At 34.5% G+C, this 18,670-nt stretch overlaps 3 protein-coding genes across 4 annotated transcripts; 1 reads left to right on the plus strand and 2 right to left on the minus strand.

The window, feature by feature from the left end:
• Positions 1-1,431: 1,431 nt before the first annotated feature.
• On the minus strand, positions 1,432-11,169 carry LOC120637655 (succinate--CoA ligase [ADP-forming] subunit beta, mitochondrial). Its single transcript, XM_039909578.1, has 10 exons — positions 11,104-11,169; positions 10,219-10,416; positions 9,920-9,990; positions 9,273-9,435; positions 6,114-6,254; positions 5,697-5,823; positions 5,188-5,331; positions 4,425-4,552; positions 3,235-3,387; positions 1,432-2,886 (listed from the first exon to the last, which is right to left on the minus strand). Exons 1-10 carry the CDS (start codon positions 11,167-11,169, stop codon positions 2,707-2,709), a joined length of 1,371 nt encoding a protein of 456 aa, XP_039765512.1. The 3' UTR covers positions 1,432-2,706.
• Positions 11,170-11,906: 737 nt separating this feature from the next.
• Positions 11,907-17,902, plus strand: LOC120637844. Of its 2 annotated transcripts, none has more exons than XM_039909879.1 (3): positions 11,907-12,045; positions 16,778-17,053; positions 17,498-17,902. In XM_039909879.1, the coding sequence occupies exons 1-3, from the start codon at positions 12,009-12,011 to the stop codon at positions 17,761-17,763; spliced, it is 579 nt and encodes a 192-aa protein (XP_039765813.1). In that variant the 5' UTR covers positions 11,907-12,008; the 3' UTR covers positions 17,764-17,902. The 2 variants fall into 2 exon arrangements, with proteins under 2 accessions (XP_039765813.1, XP_039765811.1); XM_039909877.1 differs by lacking the exon at positions 11,907-12,045 and adding an exon at positions 15,474-15,720.
• LOC120637843 (transcription termination factor 5, mitochondrial-like) lies at positions 12,088-13,902 on the minus strand. Its single transcript, XM_039909876.1, has one exon. The coding sequence runs from the start codon at positions 13,680-13,682 to the stop codon at positions 12,117-12,119; it is 1,566 nt and encodes a 521-aa protein (XP_039765810.1). The 5' UTR covers positions 13,683-13,902; the 3' UTR covers positions 12,088-12,116.
• Positions 17,903-18,670: the final 768 nt, after the last annotated feature.

Consider the following 18,670-nt stretch of genomic DNA (forward strand, 5'->3'; position numbering starts at 1 on the left):
AACGTGGGCTTAGGGTTAGACGACAAAAAAACAATATACACTGTTTAAGCTTTGTTTTAATTTATTTTGTACAGAAACAAAAAATTTAGAAACAAAAACAACCTACTACTATCAATAATATTTACAAAAAAGAAATGAATTATTATTATTAAAAAATAAAAGCCCTTGCCAAACTGTATGGCCTTGAAACCCAAAACGCTGGCGCTAACCGCTATTGCCTTTTTAAATCGCTGGACTTAGCGTTTGGGCTAGATAAGCGCTGGTCAGCGTAACTTGCTATTTATCATATTAATAATAAAACAAAATGTAATAATAGCACATTTATCTGTAAAAATAATCAAATAAACCTTCTGTCGGTTAAACTAATTCGGCGGTAAAGGTTTTATTATGGTGATTAGTTCTGGCTACCGGGCCGGATAAGTTAGTTAAAACAATTCATCGATATCCGCTGACTACTATAACCATCTCGCGTAATATACTTTAAGCTTACAAGCATTTGGTCGGAAGTTGCCATGACATGCTAGTACAGCATAGATATGGGTATAAAAGTACGTTATATCATTTCCTTCTAGCGCTTGCCTTCACAAGGGTCGCACACTCCACATGGATCTTTTGTTGAACCCGTTTTCTTATAAGTGATTGACACCTAAAATTTATACATGTTTAATTTATATAGGCTTTTAGTCTGTTCTGCACAGACCAAGCTCAAACGCTAACTTGCGAAACTCAAGCTAATGATAACATTATTGCAGCCTTGATGGGTTGATTTTTATGTACTGGAACGACCTCCCGCTACCGGATTTAAGTTTAGTTTGTCTAAGATTTGCGAGAGAAGGGGTCTTTCCTTTTCAATGGATTTTTTTCCAAAATACATTACAGCAATTACTAATAACTTTAATTTTGAGTGGGCACTGTCAGATAAAAATAATAATAATAATTTTCTATTTAAGATGACAAACCGACGAATAATACAAATTAATTTACAGTTAATGAATATGCGTAATGATAAATGCTACGTAAATATGAATGATCAGTAAATAAAACTACTTTCTACGACCCAAATAAAGTTTATTACTTTTCAACGACAGTTAACAATTCAAAAAAATAAATATCACTTGGATAAATCAAATAACTTATTGTACTTCAAGAATACGCATCGACGAATACATTAATATATGAACTGAATGCCACAGTTCTCTATATACAAAGGAACATTCAAGCACGTGCGGTACTATTTACATGATTATTGCAAAAATACACGTTCGGGGCCACAAATTAGAGTGCCCAAATAGGTCGGAGTTTCGCTAATTATTTTTCGATAAATTAATGTCATTTCTAATTATACAGCTTAATAATACACAACTTATAATAATGGGTTTTCAATACTCAATACGGTTTTGATGTATGTAATCAATATTCGAAAGATTTTAGTGAGTCAAAATATTTAATAGGGAACTTTTTACACAAGTATTAAATAATCGCGATTGATGATTATTTAGTACATTTTTACATGAGTACTTTCGGAAATCTAAGTCTTGTCATTTTATGCCAGAGCTCACCAGGTTGACATGTACTTTGAATATAGGAATAAATATACATATATAATTACTACAAATAATCGTTTGGCATTGTGATAAATTGACTACATATTGTTATAATGATTAAACACAGTGCACTTATTTTCTAATAGGTATACATCGCTTAAATGTAAGAATCAAAGTTAACAAGAGAGTAAGCTTATGGAAACTTAATATGACAAAAAGGTACATTTAATACAATTAATAAATTACATTAATCAAAAAATAAATGAAACATTTGTTCCTACTATCTACATGTTGATCTAATATGAATAAATAACACAGCGCACATAATTCTTATACATTAAGCAAAACGCTCATAGTGACGTGACTAACTTACAGTGTAGCACGACGTTATTCGATGAACTTATATGAGATTAATAGGATGGCATAGAGTATCTACTTTGTTTTGGGATTTGTGCACAAATATCTCATATTTGAAGATCTCTTCTTCCATTAATATTAGATACTACAAAGAAGACTGACTGCTCATACTTGACATGGATGGTTCTTACTATGTGGTCCAAAAAATATAGACAAAAAATTTAGTTCATATATTATATTGGATAGAATTAAAAAGATGTAGTGGAAAAAATTGAACAATAAATAAGTCATAGTGACTATGCCTTATATAGATTGTACGTAATGTACAACAAGATTTCAATGTTTCATACATATTTATAGTCTCTTTTCAGCGAAAGCAAATATGTACCGTACGCACGTTGTAGAACGACAATATTACACTGAAGCCTTTCAAATCAATGAACAAGCTAGCAACAATTGTTTACCGTAATACAAATGTGCACAAATCCCTGGTTTCGTTATGCTGTTGAGTGTTGATAGCTTAGCTATCATTTGGTTCAGAAACGAACGTATATTTACGGGGTTTGATAAAGTCTCGTGATTTGTGATGTAAAAAGTGACAGCCCTTGTATGAAGCCGTCTCTATAGCATTTGATATCAAATGCCTCAGAGACAGGGATTTGGTGGTCCCTATGAAAATTGCAGGGTCGACTTGCTGTCTACTAAGGCGTTCCTATGGCTAGGACAGCCATATTTTAGAACACAATACGGCAGCGTTCAGTCTGAACTGTATGATAGCTAAGCTGTGTTAATGTAATGCTGGTGTTCACTTCTCTAGCATGTATCTGGGGATGTCGAACTTAACCTCGACGCCAGCCTTCTTTGCGAGCCCCACGATCTCTGAGAGCTGTACCACGAGCTTCGCCGCCTCGTCCAAATCGTCACGGGGCACGATGCGCAGACCAGAGTCAGCGATCAGCTTTCTCGCCTCGTTCACTTTCGTACCCTGGAAATAATTTAAGAAACTATGAACTTGTGCACATTTTATCCTTTTCATCCGCCCGTATTAGGGCAAAAAAGGATAGGATTTGAGCAGCGTGGTGGGTCCATGAAGCGCAACTTCTTTCGGTGGGACGGAAATAGGCCGAGGGTAATGTATTAATTTAACAAGTCAATATGTATGAATTTAATGTTTCTTGCTACCTATGGTACATGGTCGTTAGTTTTAATATTAGTATTAATTTAAGCAGAAACCAACACAGCAATGAAAATTTTGATTTTGTTTGGGTCATCGAAGGTCGTTTATATTAAGCCTGTTTGAAATAAATGGCTTTGAATTAAATAAAATTGTTACCTGCAAACGGACTATGACCGGAATCTGGATGTTGAGGTTCTTGGCGGCGTTGATGATTCCCTCGGCGATGACGTCACACCGCATGATGCCTCCGAATATGTTCACCAAGATGGCCGACACCTTGGGGTCTGACAGGATAATCCTAAATGCTTCCTGGTGACAATGACGATGTTGTTTAGTTAAGTATAAAAATAAAAAAATAAAAAATATATACTACGACAATACACACATCGCCATCTAGCCCCAAAGTAAACGTAGCTTGTATTATGGGTACTAAGATGATGATATTTTTATAAATACCTTGAATATATATATAAACACCCAGACACTGAAAAACATTCATGCTCATCACACAAACAGTGGGAATCAAACCCACGGCACTGGGCTCGTGGGCCGTCAAATATATATAATAATATTGCTGTTCTACTAATTTAATATTAGTTTAATGTTGCTCGCAATATCCTAGTGGCGTTCTGCACCCAAAGTAATGCAATAGGGCCAATGCTTTGGAAAACACATAACCCAGTTCAGTCAATCTCAGTTATCATGTGGTATAATTGTTGAATCTTGCCTACACTCCAGGGATCCAAACTCATTTTTCCTCTTTTCTAGAATGAAGCTGGGCTAATGGGCTGAGGATAATGGCAACGATGATTAATGAAACATTAATATGCCTAAAACGAATATATATATAAACAATATGTATATATATATATAAAACGAATATATATATAATTTCATTTTCTGTCACCCAATCAAAGAGAGACAGCATCTAGTTATGCTCACAATATAAGTTTAGCAATAAAGAAAACCTTTGTTGATATGACTTACAGCAAGAGAGCAGGATAGTCATGAGCATACTAAAATATAAACATTTACTGCAATAGATTGGTATATAGATAGGGTCTCCTCCCATAATGGGAAGTTTTAGGCTGTAGTCCACCACTCTGGCCAAGTGCGGATAGGTGGACTCCACACGCCTTTGAAAACATTGTAGATTTCCTCAGTTGAAGCAAGTGATATTTGAATTGCTTAAAAAAACGCACAAAACTTAGAAAAGTTACGAGGTGCGTGCTGGAATTCGACCTCGGACCCCTGAAAGTGTAGATAAAGTCCTAACCACTGAGCTATCACAGCTACTAACATAGCTTACCTATGTACATTATAAAATATTCAACAGTAAATATTACCGACACAGCCTGAGCAGTGGCACCACCACCCACATCAAGGAAGTTGGCTGGGTCGCCTCCGTACAGCTTGATGATGTCCATTGTAGCCATTGCCAGACCAGCACCGTTCACCATGCAGCCAATGCTACCTACAACATAACCACTGGTTAAGTTAATTCCTTAACTGTGCCCTACTGCATTCCCTAATAACAAATTATCAAAAAGGTTATTAAAATAAATACACAATCATATAGTTCGCATATTTGAAATGATATCCTGCCTAGTAAAATATTGACAATTATTAATAAATATAATAAAAATTGTGCTGTTTTCACAAATAATTAAATTACACAAAAATCCCCTGACCAATTTCTGGTCGATCTCCAGAGAATTTTTCCGACTATCCGAGAGATTTTATAGACCACAAGTGTGTGTGCAAACACAGGTGCACTCTCTATACCCTCACTCTCATAGTTTAATGGGAGGGCAAACCAGACACCATCCCGAGATCAGGCCAGCTCTGACACTGTCCCGAGATCAGGCCAGCTCAGACACTATCCCAAGATCAGGCAAGCTTAGACACCGTCCCGAGATCAGGCCAGCTCAGACACCGTCCCAAGATCAGGCCAGCTCAGACGCCATCCCAAGATGCATCAATTTCTAAACCTCAATACAAGGGCTTGACCCGAGGATCGCACCCAGGACCTCGTGATCTGCATCCGAACAAGCTAACCACTAGACATCAACAATACTATTATTACATGGCAATGGGGTTACAACTTACCATCCAGAGCAATATAGTTCAAATCAAACTTGGCAGCCTCAATTTCTTTGGGATCTTCTTGACTAATGTCTCGGAGCGCGAAAAGATCCTTTTGCCGGTATTGCGCGTTGTCGTCGAATCTGAACTTGGCATCCAAGCAGAAGACTGTAAATACATTGTTACACACCTATTTTTAAACCATATCTTTCAATATAACCAATAACAAATTGGATCATCTATTCCTTTTTTAACTTAAAAGATTTAATTTTGAAAGTTCCTAAAAATTATTGCATTCAACTCCCCCTTAGGTAAAACGGAACAAAATCTAAGAAAAAAAACTGCCAACCTTTCTATAAACTTAAAGTTAATTGCTTTGTGTTTAAAAATATTGAAAAATATTTCAGTTCATATTAGTTAGGCTCTTAAAATAAGATATTCTGTAATTTATGGTTTTTTGACGTTGAGAAATTACTACAGAAAATATGTTAACAATTATTGAGTTATATAATAAATAGGTGAATAATACTCACATTTGCCAGTCAAAGCATCCTCTGCATAAGGGTTGATTTCAATCAAAAGTGCATCCTTTTTAAGGAACAGATCATACATTTTCTTAATCATACCACACGCCTCTTCTTTGTTATCTTCAAGACCAATCTAAAATTAGTACAAAACATTTTATGTGCCAATTTATTACTTGGTTATTTTGAAAAGCAAAAGATTATTTACCATAATCAAAAATAAATATATTGATTTGGTTTTTTAATATCATATTATAAATTAAGGTAAAAGCCAACTGGGTAAGTTTGTTTTCATTTGTGGGAATTTGCATAACATGACATATCTTTTGAATTAAATTATAATAAAATTTAATCCAAGTATGAATTCCTCCTCACGAGATTTTGCCGCGAATTGTTTATTGTTAATTTACAGGTATTTTAATATACCTTTTCGACTACGCGCGACACCTGCTCATCTGTGATGCCCGATTTGATGTCGATGGGCTCATACGTGATAGCATCTGGGTTCTCTGCCGCCACGTCCTCGATGTTCACACCACCTTGCGAGGACGCTATTATAACTGGGCCCTGAAAGTTTAATTGGTGATGAAAACCTTTTTTTAGGTTTGATGGAAAAGCTTTATTGCTACCTCCACCCTTGGGCAAGACGGAGGTTATGTGGGGACTCCCCCTTCTAAAGGTGGTATACTCAAACTAAATACCACCACGGCATGTAACGACACCCGGATAACGCACCCGGACGACTAAGTAAGCCAACAAGGGGGCTTGTTGGCTTACTTAGTCGTCCGGGGAACCTGTTGGACACCCTACGAAAAAATCTTAGAACGTATTAAGTAGGTACCGCTGTTATAGCTGGTTAGTTTTATGAGCATGGATACCTATTCCCTACTAAATAAATGTTAGAATAATTTTGTCCGTGTTTTCAACTTATATCGCGGAAAAATGCAAGTTTGTAACCTACTTTACTATTTCCCAATAGATCCATCTTCTAGGTACGTAGGGGACAGATCTTTTATCCTCATTGCAAAATGGCTAAACAGATTTTGATTTGCTATTAAGATTAGAGACGATAAAGACGATTTTCCTTTCTTTGTTTCTTTCTAATGTCGATTGCCCACCCGTTTGATTGTTATAGTTGAGTCAACGTGGCGTTGGTCAACGCCACGTTTACCGGTGCTAATTCTACATTCATGCACCATGCAACCCCAACTTTCAACGATTCGCCGAGCTATGTGCCCCGCCCATTGCCACTTCAGCTTCGCTACTCATTAAGCTATTACCGTTGCTAGTACTAAAATAGCGTGTCTTATTGTTTGTTACCTGTTTCGATCAATCACTGCATTTTGATTTGCTATTAAGGTTATAGTAGATTTTTCGAGATTAGCCAGGATAAATACAAAACCTAATATATTATATCGCACAAGTAAGTCATCATCATCATCATCATGTCAACCAATCCACGTCCACAGCTGGACATAGGTCTAATGTAGGGAGTTCCACAATACACGGTCCGGCAGGGTGATTACGTATCTCGCGACAGCAATGCGACAGGCGTAAATCTTGCAATCACTGCTGTCAAACGTCACTTTTCCATACAATAAATAAACAAAAGTGACGTTTGACAGCAGTGATTGCAAGATTTACGCCTGTCGCATTGCTGTCGCGTAATCACCCTGCTGGGCCGCTTGACTCCAGCGGCTCCACACACAAGTAAGTACAGTGATTCAATAACTACACATAGGCTCCAGATTCTGTTAACAGATGAGAATAAAGTTGCGACCATCCCTTCTCTTCCCGCGGGTGTAACACGAGGGGACTAAGAGAATATAATGGAGGACGGCCAGCATCCTCCTGCGTGCAACTACTAGGTACCACTTAATGCGATTACAAACCGTGGGCATGGTTGTGGGCGTAACCTCCAGTTAGGAGAGGCATTTAGGACAGCAGTGGACTGTCATAGGCTAATGATAGTCATCCATTAAATCACCAATGTCAACATAAGTTTATTCGGTACGTTACAATATATGAGGACAGCTTAACCCATGTATTTACTTTATCATTTCGATATATTATGATAATTTTCCTGATAAATAATAAATCTTATTGCGATGACAGTGATTGATTTGAGACAACCGCCGTTACTATATTTCACTCAATTGCAGACAATTAAAACTTATTGTCTCTACGTATGCCTCTGTATTCATTGTTCTGCGATGTATACAATTAATTAACATGATTGACACAGATGCTTGATTATCAATAATGAACAGTTAGTTAACGGTTAATAAGATGCGTATGGTTTCTGTCCGGTTAGTATAAAACATTTTATACTTGTTTTTGGAAGTAGATACATTTATATAATATCTTAAAAAGTTACCCTACGCCGGGATTTAAACCCGCACCCGCAAAAATATAATATGTAATCTCCACTGCTTGAAAGGTTATTAATAAATTAATTTTTTGCGCTTGCTCCGGTGCTGTGCGTTTTAGTATGCAGCTATACTGAGCCAGCTCCTTTGTCACACATTTTTATTTAAAAAAAAATTATGATACAAATGTAACATATTAAACATAATAAAGACGATTTTCCTTTCTTAATTTTGTCGATTACCCATCAACATTGTTGTTGTAGTCGAGATTTGGTCAACGCTACGTTTACCGGTGCGAATACATTTATGCACCTTGCAACCCCAACGTTCTATGATTCGCAGAGCTATGTGCCCCGCCCATTGCCACTACATTTTCGCAAATCGTTAAGCTGTTACCCTTGTTAGTATTAAAAATGCTTGTATTGTTTGTTCCCTGTTTGGATCAATCACAACATCGATCTTGGTGAAATTTAGCTTAAAATTTACATAGCACGTACTTACGTAAAGATGTACAGAGCACGCAGTTCTTTGAGGCGCATGCCCACTACGAACGCCACTTATAAAAAAACATGGTCGACATCTAACGACCTCAATTAGCGCGTGAATATTGTCCACTGCCTATATTATCACTTTTTTCATTAAGCCGCGCGATTGAAATAAATAAATATACTACGACAATACACACATCGCCATCTAGCCCCAAAGTAAGCATAGCTTGTGTTATGAGTACTAAGATAGCTGTGTTTTTATGAATATAATACACATAACTACTTATAATATACAAACAAACATCCAGACACTGAAAAACAATCCTGTTCATCACACAAACATTTTCCAGTTGTGGGAATCGAACCCACGGTCTAGGACTCGGAAAGCAGGGTCGCTGCCCACTACGCCAGTCGGCCGCCAAGTCAAACACGTCAATCAACTTCATCTACCATCATAAACAGTCGCTTCTAGCCCCGCTTTCTTTTTCCCGCGTCTACGCAAGCTACCATGATTTTAAAAAAGTACTTAAAGAATATGTTACTCATTTGATTATGTGGCATGGCGACTCTCAGTAGAAAATCTCGAACATCGTATAAGATGTTATCCCAATTGATCAGAAGCAATTCTATTTGAAAACTGAAACTCCTTAAATTGGATATAGTTAGTGTTGGATATCGCCCAACAAATATAAAGAATGTAACTACCATAAAGATATCATAATACATACATTGAAACTGCGCTCCATCATGATGGCGACGTAAAACTCTCTACGAGGAAATTTCCTCTCTGTGACCATAACCATGTTGCAGATCCTGCCAGCTGCACCAGTTTGCTTTGTCACTAAATACTGCTTTAGCATTTTGCCAACTATGTCTCCGGCTGTTTCAGGGCTACAATAGAAATACCCTAATATAGAATTTGACTAAATAATCTTTTACTAGAACAGTGCTGGATTGTGGTCTTAAAGTCAGAAGTCGGTTATAGAAATTCTATTTTCAAAGTTCAGTCCAATTCAATCCGTTTCTTCAATACTCAAAAATAGTAGTATCCGATCACATGGAAATTCCATTTAATAATTATAATTAGTATACCCATTAGTAATACATTAAACAGATATGTTACCATATTAGATCACTGGGAAACATCATTGTAAACAGGAAAGGTAATTTATAGTTATAATTATTCTACATGTTAAATAATTCATTTAAGAGAGTAGTTAATGCTAGTTAATATTATAATATAGTTATATCTCTATAAACTGTATTCATCTTTGATCCTATAGATCCAAGTAGGGCAAAACATATATTGGACATATTTAGCTTTGATTATAAATTCAAAAGAAGATATACATTTAAAAATAAAATTTTAGCTTACTTGTCAACCATTCGCACTCCCCCCTTCAGGCCATTTTTAAAAGCACCCTTTCCTCTGCCACCAGCAAGTACCTTAAAGAAAATTCTCCATTAGTTTATTAGAGTACATCTCATGAGTAAAGGGCAATCCATGCCTTTGTATTTACTTTTGAAATAGCAAATACAAAACTAAATTTATATTTAGGTAAACCTATAAACAGAAGCAAGCTGTTTGTGATTAACATAACAAATTCAAGAAAATAATAATTCTATTTGTTGGTTATATTTAGATAATTTTTATTAAACCAAATTTTCTTTTACCTGGGCCTTCAAGACTATGTCCTTGGTGTTAAGCTCTTGGGCAAACTTGACTGCCTCGTCCTTGGTCTTGGCAACGTTGAACTTTGGCACAGGGATGCCATGGTCATTGAGCAATGTGTAGCTCACATACTCATGCACGTTCAGATGTCGAACCTGCTGCTTGCATGGTAGATTGCTATTTGTTGATGCTGCCAACAGCTGATAACATTTTTCATGATTAAATTAAAAATTGACAAAACCTTCGCACTTATTTCACACTAGTATACCAAGCATCAAATGTTAATTTTATTTTTCTTATTTGTTTTAGACATAAATCAACTTACAGCAAATGAAATGAAACATATTTTAAATCCCTACAGTTCCACTATGCAAGTAACATTATGTATGTGATCGTAAGGGCATCTAAATACCATATGGTTCATCATAACATAAATAAATACAAAAGATATTTTTACATTTAGAATATGGACAAACATTCATTTTGGTGTTTGTTTTTTGGGGTGTTTGGTATAAAGTAGGATCATGAAAAAGATTTATTGACAAGATAACCGAACAAATCTGTTACGTATATAAAGGTAATCTCATAAATAAAAAATAAACATTGTCTTCTGATGACGTAAGGACCGTGAGCTGAAATGGGCAAGGTCAGCCTTTATAATTATATAAATTGAAGCCAAATGACTTTACGTAATCGAACATCAAATCTGCAATGAAGAATTTAAACTTAGCGCTTTAACGATAAATAAATTATCATATTTCATTTCGATAAAGACATCATCGTTGTAGAAAATAAATCAGACATATAAATCGGAAGCTTAATAACACAATTCAATTATGCATAACGAAAAATCATAACAAACAATGAATATCTTTTTACGGACTTACCTTTGTTCCATTTTTTAAAAGAACTGTTTCAGCAAGGCCGAAAGAACGAGGTAGTAAAGACGCCATTTTTCATACAATATTGAACTTGGCATTAGCTTTTTAGTTTTTCCTAATGTTGTCAAATTCAAAAGTGGTTGTCAAATGTCATTGTCTTGTCAAAAATGCGAGTGTGTTTTTATCCTGTCTATAGTAGTGTTTATATTCTCTATGAAAGAGGATACAAAGTCAAACACTACCTTCTTGGAGTAATATTTTAGTGATTATAACTGAGGCTACGCTACGGAATTATATGTCGGAACCAAAATATATTTATAGGTACATGCAAAACCAATAATTATCCGTTAAAAGTTCGGATGATTGATCAAGGCTGACGAGCTAAGTTCCATGATCATTTTAAATAATAATAAAAGTAAAATATTAAATAATAATAATAAATAAATAAATATACTACGACAAAACACAGATCGCCACCTAGCCCCAAAGTAAGCGTAGCGTGTGTTATGGGTACTAAGATGACTGATGAATATTTTTATGAATTATATATACACAAATATTTAGAAAATACATATAAAAACCCAGACACAGAAAGCAGGGTCGCTGCCCACTGCGCCAATCGGCCGTCAAAATATCAATCTAGAAATAAGAAATTGATGTTGTCCACCAGTGGCGAGCATATAGGTTTTGGACAGGGTAGGTATAACGTAGTAGACGACGTTAACCACGCATAAAATGCAAAAGTTGGGGAGTTATGTAAAATAATAAGGGTAGGCACATCTTTTGTTTTCTGCATATGTGAAGTGCACTGCTGTCTAGCCTCAGACTGTATATCTCGGAGAGCAAATTAAGCTGTTTGCGGTTCTGATTTTTATGACTAACATGTGATAGTTATTACAAAGCTGTTCCGCATGGTGGGCCCTGTGGTAGGCATTTTTTATACTGCAGGTAAAGATGTATGCTAAGGCTTATTACTAAAAAGAAAATAAATCAGATTTCTACATAATATATTTTTCTTCTTAAAGGATTGACTTATTACTTTCCAGTTCTTTTGACAAATCAACAATATTTTTATGTTTTTCTTCAGACCACACTCCATTTCCAGAAAAATAATGATTCCTTTCAAGCGTATATAAAATCAAACTAAGTTTTTGAGACTTATTAAGTAATTTCATATCTAGTAGTTCATGAGATAGGTTTTCTGTACCAGTAGTATTCTTTGTGTTAAGCAGATTTATAATGTGCCAAATTTTATTCCATGGATATAGGAGAATAGTACAATTTTCAAAAATGTCATTTGCTGTAAATTCACTGCAAAGTTGGTTGTGGACATATTTAACTTGGACTAGAGGTATATATGGCCAAAATGGGTGTCTTTTAATTATTTTCCCTATATCATTTATACTGTAAAGATTACCCAAGGATTGAGATATACAAAAGAGAAGATCTTTGCCCTTTCCTAAGCGGTCACCTGGAGCTCTTTCATACACCTCATAATGCGAGGAAGATCCTGAAAGTATATTTAGGCTCAAGCATTTTTTGTTATTGTTATACAAGTTCATCAGTCTTTTGTATGCTTTTGTATTATAATGTATCATTTTAAGAAACCTTGGATGGTTATAAAATGCATTAAACTCAGGAATACTTTTTGTTTTTTCTAATCTCTCCTTTATTGTACTGGGACTCAATGTATATATCTCAAAACATCTTTTTTGGGCTTCATTACCAATTCCATATTCTTCTAATAATTTTTTTATTTCTAGCATTGTTGTGCAGTTTTTAATGGCTAACTTTGGGAACCTTTGTATTACCTCTTTTATATCAATCCCTCCTATAGATCTTAGATTGTATAAGATGTTTTCTAAATTTTCTGGATCAATGTGCACTAAATAAAAATTAGATTTGATTTTTTCATTTTTCATAAGAATCTGTCCTTTTAATATGTTCAATGTCTTATTGATAGCTTGCAGTGGACGATGCTTGATAGTAGGGTATGTCTGCAACCCTCTTTCAAATTCATTTTGACTTACATCTAAGACAAGTTCTAAGTATCTTTGAAGTATTTTAAGCCTCAATGCATACAAAGTCATTTTATTTACATCTCCATATACTAAAGTTGTAAGTGATGTTGGCCATTGGGTCATATAGCTTGCAAGTCTGTTTTCAACATTTACAGTTGTTGGTATTATTTTAGAATCTTTTAATTCCCCAATCGTTTTATGTTTCATTATAGTCAAATGTGAAAGTAAATGGGATGCTGTTATGTTGTCTACTCCACATTCTTGCAACACTTGGAATCGAAAATTAAGAGTCACAGGCAATATACTGCACAGTGATGGTTCTTCAATAAGAACTTCTCTACGAAATCCATGTTTGTACAATACTTCGATCACATTTTTTATTCTAGCAGTATCCAATTTATTTAAAACTGGATTTTTTAACAGCATATACTCTGCTTTAGTTTCATTCACATTTAGGTACTTGCATAAACGTTTTATATTGCTTTCATGGTTCCAAGAATATGACCGCACTTTGACTGACCTCCATGCCCTGGAGCTTCTACAAAACGGTATTCTTAGAATCATTTGTTTTATTAAATTTAATTTGTTTATCTACTCAACTTTAAACCAGTACTTAATCATAGCTCTTAAATTTGATGAAGCTAATAGGTATATTGAACAATATTTAAATAGGCATCTTAACGAAAATAAATATTAACATTACCATTTATAATTATTTACAGTTCTTGAAAATAAAATAAATATTCAAATGTCATTTTTGTGACAGGAGACAGCCAGTTTTTAGTAATTATTTAGTGGTCTGTACCCAATTGGTACTAACGTCAAACGCGAGCCATTCAACCAAAAATAATTAAATTAGTGGTATGTAGTCAGTGTCTGTAGCCTTGGAACCTACCTGTTGATAAGCTCGCTCGCAATCGTTTTCGCTTATCATACTCTATACCGTCAAAGTGTAATGTACAGTCACGGAATGAAAAGGTTCGTCACCTTAAGCTATATGAATACCGGGTATAGCCACCATTAACTTCTTCAATCATACATTGTAACACACTAGACGAGCGCTTAGATTCGTGTAGTGTCTTCCTAAGTAATTCGGTAGTGTTCCTAAGTATTTCTAAAGCCTCATTGGTCCGTTCATTTCTATTTTCCCATCACTGTACCATTACCAGATCTGCAGATCTTGCCAGCCAGAGTATCACCACTATATCGCTATGCCTGTTGAACCATTCCTTGACAATACGAGCAGTGTGCGTGAAAGCATTGTCCTGGACAAATCTGAGCTCAAGTACCTCATCAGGTGGATACACGGTACGGACACTTAGTAGCATACTGTCTTCTAAAAAAGATAGATAGTGGGTTACGTTTGCCCTTGAAGGAAGCTGAACGACATCCACCCCCATATATTGGCCGAGAATTGCGTCAGGAACTGAAATTGGGCACTACGTGGTCTTCCGTATATCTCTTACTACTATTACTATTATATTTCCACAAATGGTAGGTTGAACCAGAAAGACGGTTATAGTTTATCAAATATAATAACATTGTTGACAAGATAAATTGTCAAACGACTTGGATCTGAATAATTTTAAACTCTACTAACGATCAGTTAAACATTATTTTCTCCAACTCGAGTCTATTCTGTAACATAGTTTCAAAAAGTAATATTTGCTCGCGATATGTTGAACTAATCAATTTAAAAATCGACGAACCATTTCATTCCGTGACTGTACTAGGTTCAGTCACGGAATGAAGTATATTACTTTTTTTTAAGACGCAAATCGCATACCCATGATTTTGATTTTACAAATGTTGGGTACGCAAACGATCTGCTAATTTGAGCTTTAAATACGATTATCATAAGATCCATTTTACTCTGATGCTTAAGTTTATAAATAATCGAAAACGACTCCTCAATTGGGGTGAATAGAAGCAATATTAATTTTTAGGCTCAATTTACAATTTGTACCGGATATAAGGTATATATTGTAATCGTTTATATATACTCTCTATACAAAGCAATCGCTACACCTAAAAAAACACAATCTTTAAAATATGTGACGACTAAGTATGTCGACACTTTTTTATTTGCCATTTTTATTAGCATTTAGTATGTGATATAGAACATCTACTGTTGCGTTATGGAAAAAAAAAACAAACCGGTATTCGTACTTAGCCATCGAAAACTTTTCGATTTTACTTCTTCGGACTCTGCGACTTCTATTCGCCCCATTGGGCCATTTTACGTGATCTTACTCTTACACATTTTGACCACAGATTAAATCTGTTAAAGTATCAATGAAATGTCGGATAACGAGTGGAACTTTGTCAACTACAGTGGTTTGTTTTGGAATTTTGACGTTGACGGTTGACCAAGCTTAAATTTCTTTGGGCGTGTTTCATTCCATTTCTTGTTTATTTTATGCTTTGTATCATATTATTTATCGATGATCGTTTGATTTTAAAATGGGCTCCAGATCCAAAACTGGTATTTTTGCCATGAGCTTTTATGGGCTGGCATCTCTATTTATATTAATAGCTTTCGTAAGCCCATACTGGTTAGTTACGGATGGTAAGCTCAGAAATCCAAAGTTTCTCAAAATTGGTAAGTTATACAAAAAGTATTTAAAACCCACTAAAACAATATTTATGAAATAACCAGGTAACGGCTAGAAATTATTAAAATTCCGCTTGCGTCATTCTTACTTAAACCAACTGCGAAACTTTATCGTTAATTAGTTCCGTGGGTTTTGTTGATGCACGCACTTACTAAACCTTTAAAGCGATTACATAGTACATGTACTATTCCACAGTTTAATAATCGAACAAATGACAAGTAAATATTAGTAGTTCTAACTCATATCCAGGTCTTAATGAAGTCAAAACTTAGCTTTGTTTTGATAACATAGTTAGGGCAACCCCTTGAATACCACAAAATCTCGTATTAGCATATACATTTATAGTTGATGTTATAAGAAAAATGTGTTAGAGAAAAGAACTATTTATTAAGTATAACATATTGCGAAAGTTATAACTTAAGGAAGCCTCATCTGGAGACTGTGGTACAACAATGTATGACAATTCCTTCTTGTGACACTGGTGGAATGAGTTAGGGGCATGATGAAGAGAAAAATTCATGCAGATTTGACAAAAATAAAATTTTGACAATAATTGTTTATTACTTAGGTTTTCATTTAACCCTAGAAGTTTTCTGTATTTAGAACAGGGCCATTTTTTTTTTTAAGTTTAATATTGTATTTTTCATCAACTCTTTCTAATAGAAAACCTCAGCCCATTTTTGGGGTTATGCCCATCTGTATTTACCTACTCGGTCATGAGAGAGAGGGGATCAGAAGTTTGACTCTTGATGCTCTCCAATATTTTTTTTAAGACTTGAAAAATTACTGAAATAATATGTTAGTGGTAATAATCAAACATTCAAACAAGGGCATGATTTCTGTGGTACTAGGATGTACCCAAATTTCAAACTCTTGGATGGTACTGGGAATTTTTTGATAGAAATACTATATATAGCCTATAATTTATGGCCTTCTTGGGAGTGGAAAACATGATCTTTTGATATAGATAAAACATTGAAACAAATTTAAAATGTTTTGTAATAAACAAGAATTAACTAGGAAATTTATTATTTATCTTCACAGGCTTATGGCAAGTTTGTTTTAATGGATTTGAAGAAGTGCATCATTGGTATGATGTATCTTTCAAAGGATGCTGGTGGATATTTGAAGAGGAATACTATATTATACATGATATATTGCTACCAGGATTTTTTATAGCAACACAATTCTTTTTTACTGTGTCAATGTGCTGCATTCTTATTTCACTTTTTCTATCAATTTCATACATTAGGAAGGATAATGATGATGAGAACTATGTCACTCTTTTAGTTACATTTGGCACTATTCTTGTTATAGGAGGTGAGCTCAATAACTACTATAACTAACTGTTCTATTATAAATATTTAATATGAAATATTTTGTACCCTTCAATTGTAAAATTGAAATAAATAACCTATTTTTGGTTAACTAAAGTTACAGTAAACTGTAATGTAATGTATAGCTAGGGAAATCTTTACATTTTAACTATTTTTGAAGTTTAACACTGGTGCCAATTCTGTTGTGCATAGATCTCTAAATTATACCAAATTGACATGTCTAAAAATTTTTTTTTAATATAATTTTTATATTAAAAAGGACAGCATTTCTTGTAGACTGGCTTATTAAGTTGTGCACTAGCCTCATACCAATGTACAATAGTATCAGTGCTATTGTACATCTATTTAATAAATATTGGTATGCATTTATGAGCTGTATGCTGAACTAATTACTGAGTATCTTTAAATATTATAATGTTGATTGCAGGCTTCTCAGGAATAATATCTGTTGTGATATTTGGAGCTCGAGGTGACGGACGTGACTGGATGCCAAATTGGGAACATAATGATTTAGGCTGGGCATTTGCGATTGGTGTTATTGGTGTAATATTGCTGTTCCCAGCTGGCATACTCTTCTTAGTTGAAGCAAGAGTCCGAAAATACAAGAGGTTACATGAAATGCAAAGCAGGGAGCCCTCTTCTTACACCATGCAAGAGAGGAAAATGGCATATTCGGGCCACACTGACATATAATAGGTTAAGTTTTATTAATAAATTTCTAGCTGCCTATTACTTAAGTATTAACAGTAAATAAGCAGCTTTACATATTTCCGTCCATTTGCATACAGATAAATACATTTTTACTTGTATCAATTTAGTAATAAATAGAATCTCAGAAAATAATTGAATTTAATTATTTTCAATTTTTTGAAAGTGTTTTGTGAATTAATTTTTAATTTTGACTGTTATGTTACAAAATATTATTTTTTATTTAAATAGATATTGTTACCCATTCTGTTAAACCCACATCTCGTAAACAAAATTGGCAGGTCTATACGTTGTGCCATCCTTTTTACTTTGCTCTTTGTAATAAAAGGGTAGCATTATATTTAAACCTGTCAATTTAGTTAAGTTTAGAGATTTATGTGGACATCCGAATTAGCAACATGCAGTAAAATTTAAGTACTTTTTTTGGACTTTTCACAAAATAATAGTTTTAAGTTAACACAATGTTTCTTCTAGTAAAGTAGAATTATAGATATAAATCAAAATTTCCGTAAATATTTTTATTTGAGAAGTCCTAACAGTATGATTTACATGCCTTGTAAAGATAAACTAGACAATTTAACTAACAAAAATTTCTTTACCATCTTTTAGCCCAACCAACAAGAATTCGAACCCAGGATCTTGTGATGTTTAGTCACAACAGGTTGGCAACTAGACTAACAGATGTAATCCAATACATTTGAGATCAAACCTCGGAGATAAAGTAGTCGTAATTTTAAATTTCCCTCTTCCGATTTCTACACTTTTAATAATATTTCCTTTTTTACCATCTCTTGTTAAAACATTACGCTCGAAGCGCCGAATGCAGAGAATAGGTGTGAAAAAATTGGAAATACAAGAGTATTAAGATGAGATGGTAAAAAGAAAGATTATT

The sequence above is a fragment of the Pararge aegeria genome, chromosome 4, assembly GCF_905163445.1.
Source record: "Pararge aegeria chromosome 4, ilParAegt1.1, whole genome shotgun sequence".
NCBI classification, from domain to species: Eukaryota; Metazoa; Arthropoda; class Insecta; order Lepidoptera; family Nymphalidae; genus Pararge; species Pararge aegeria.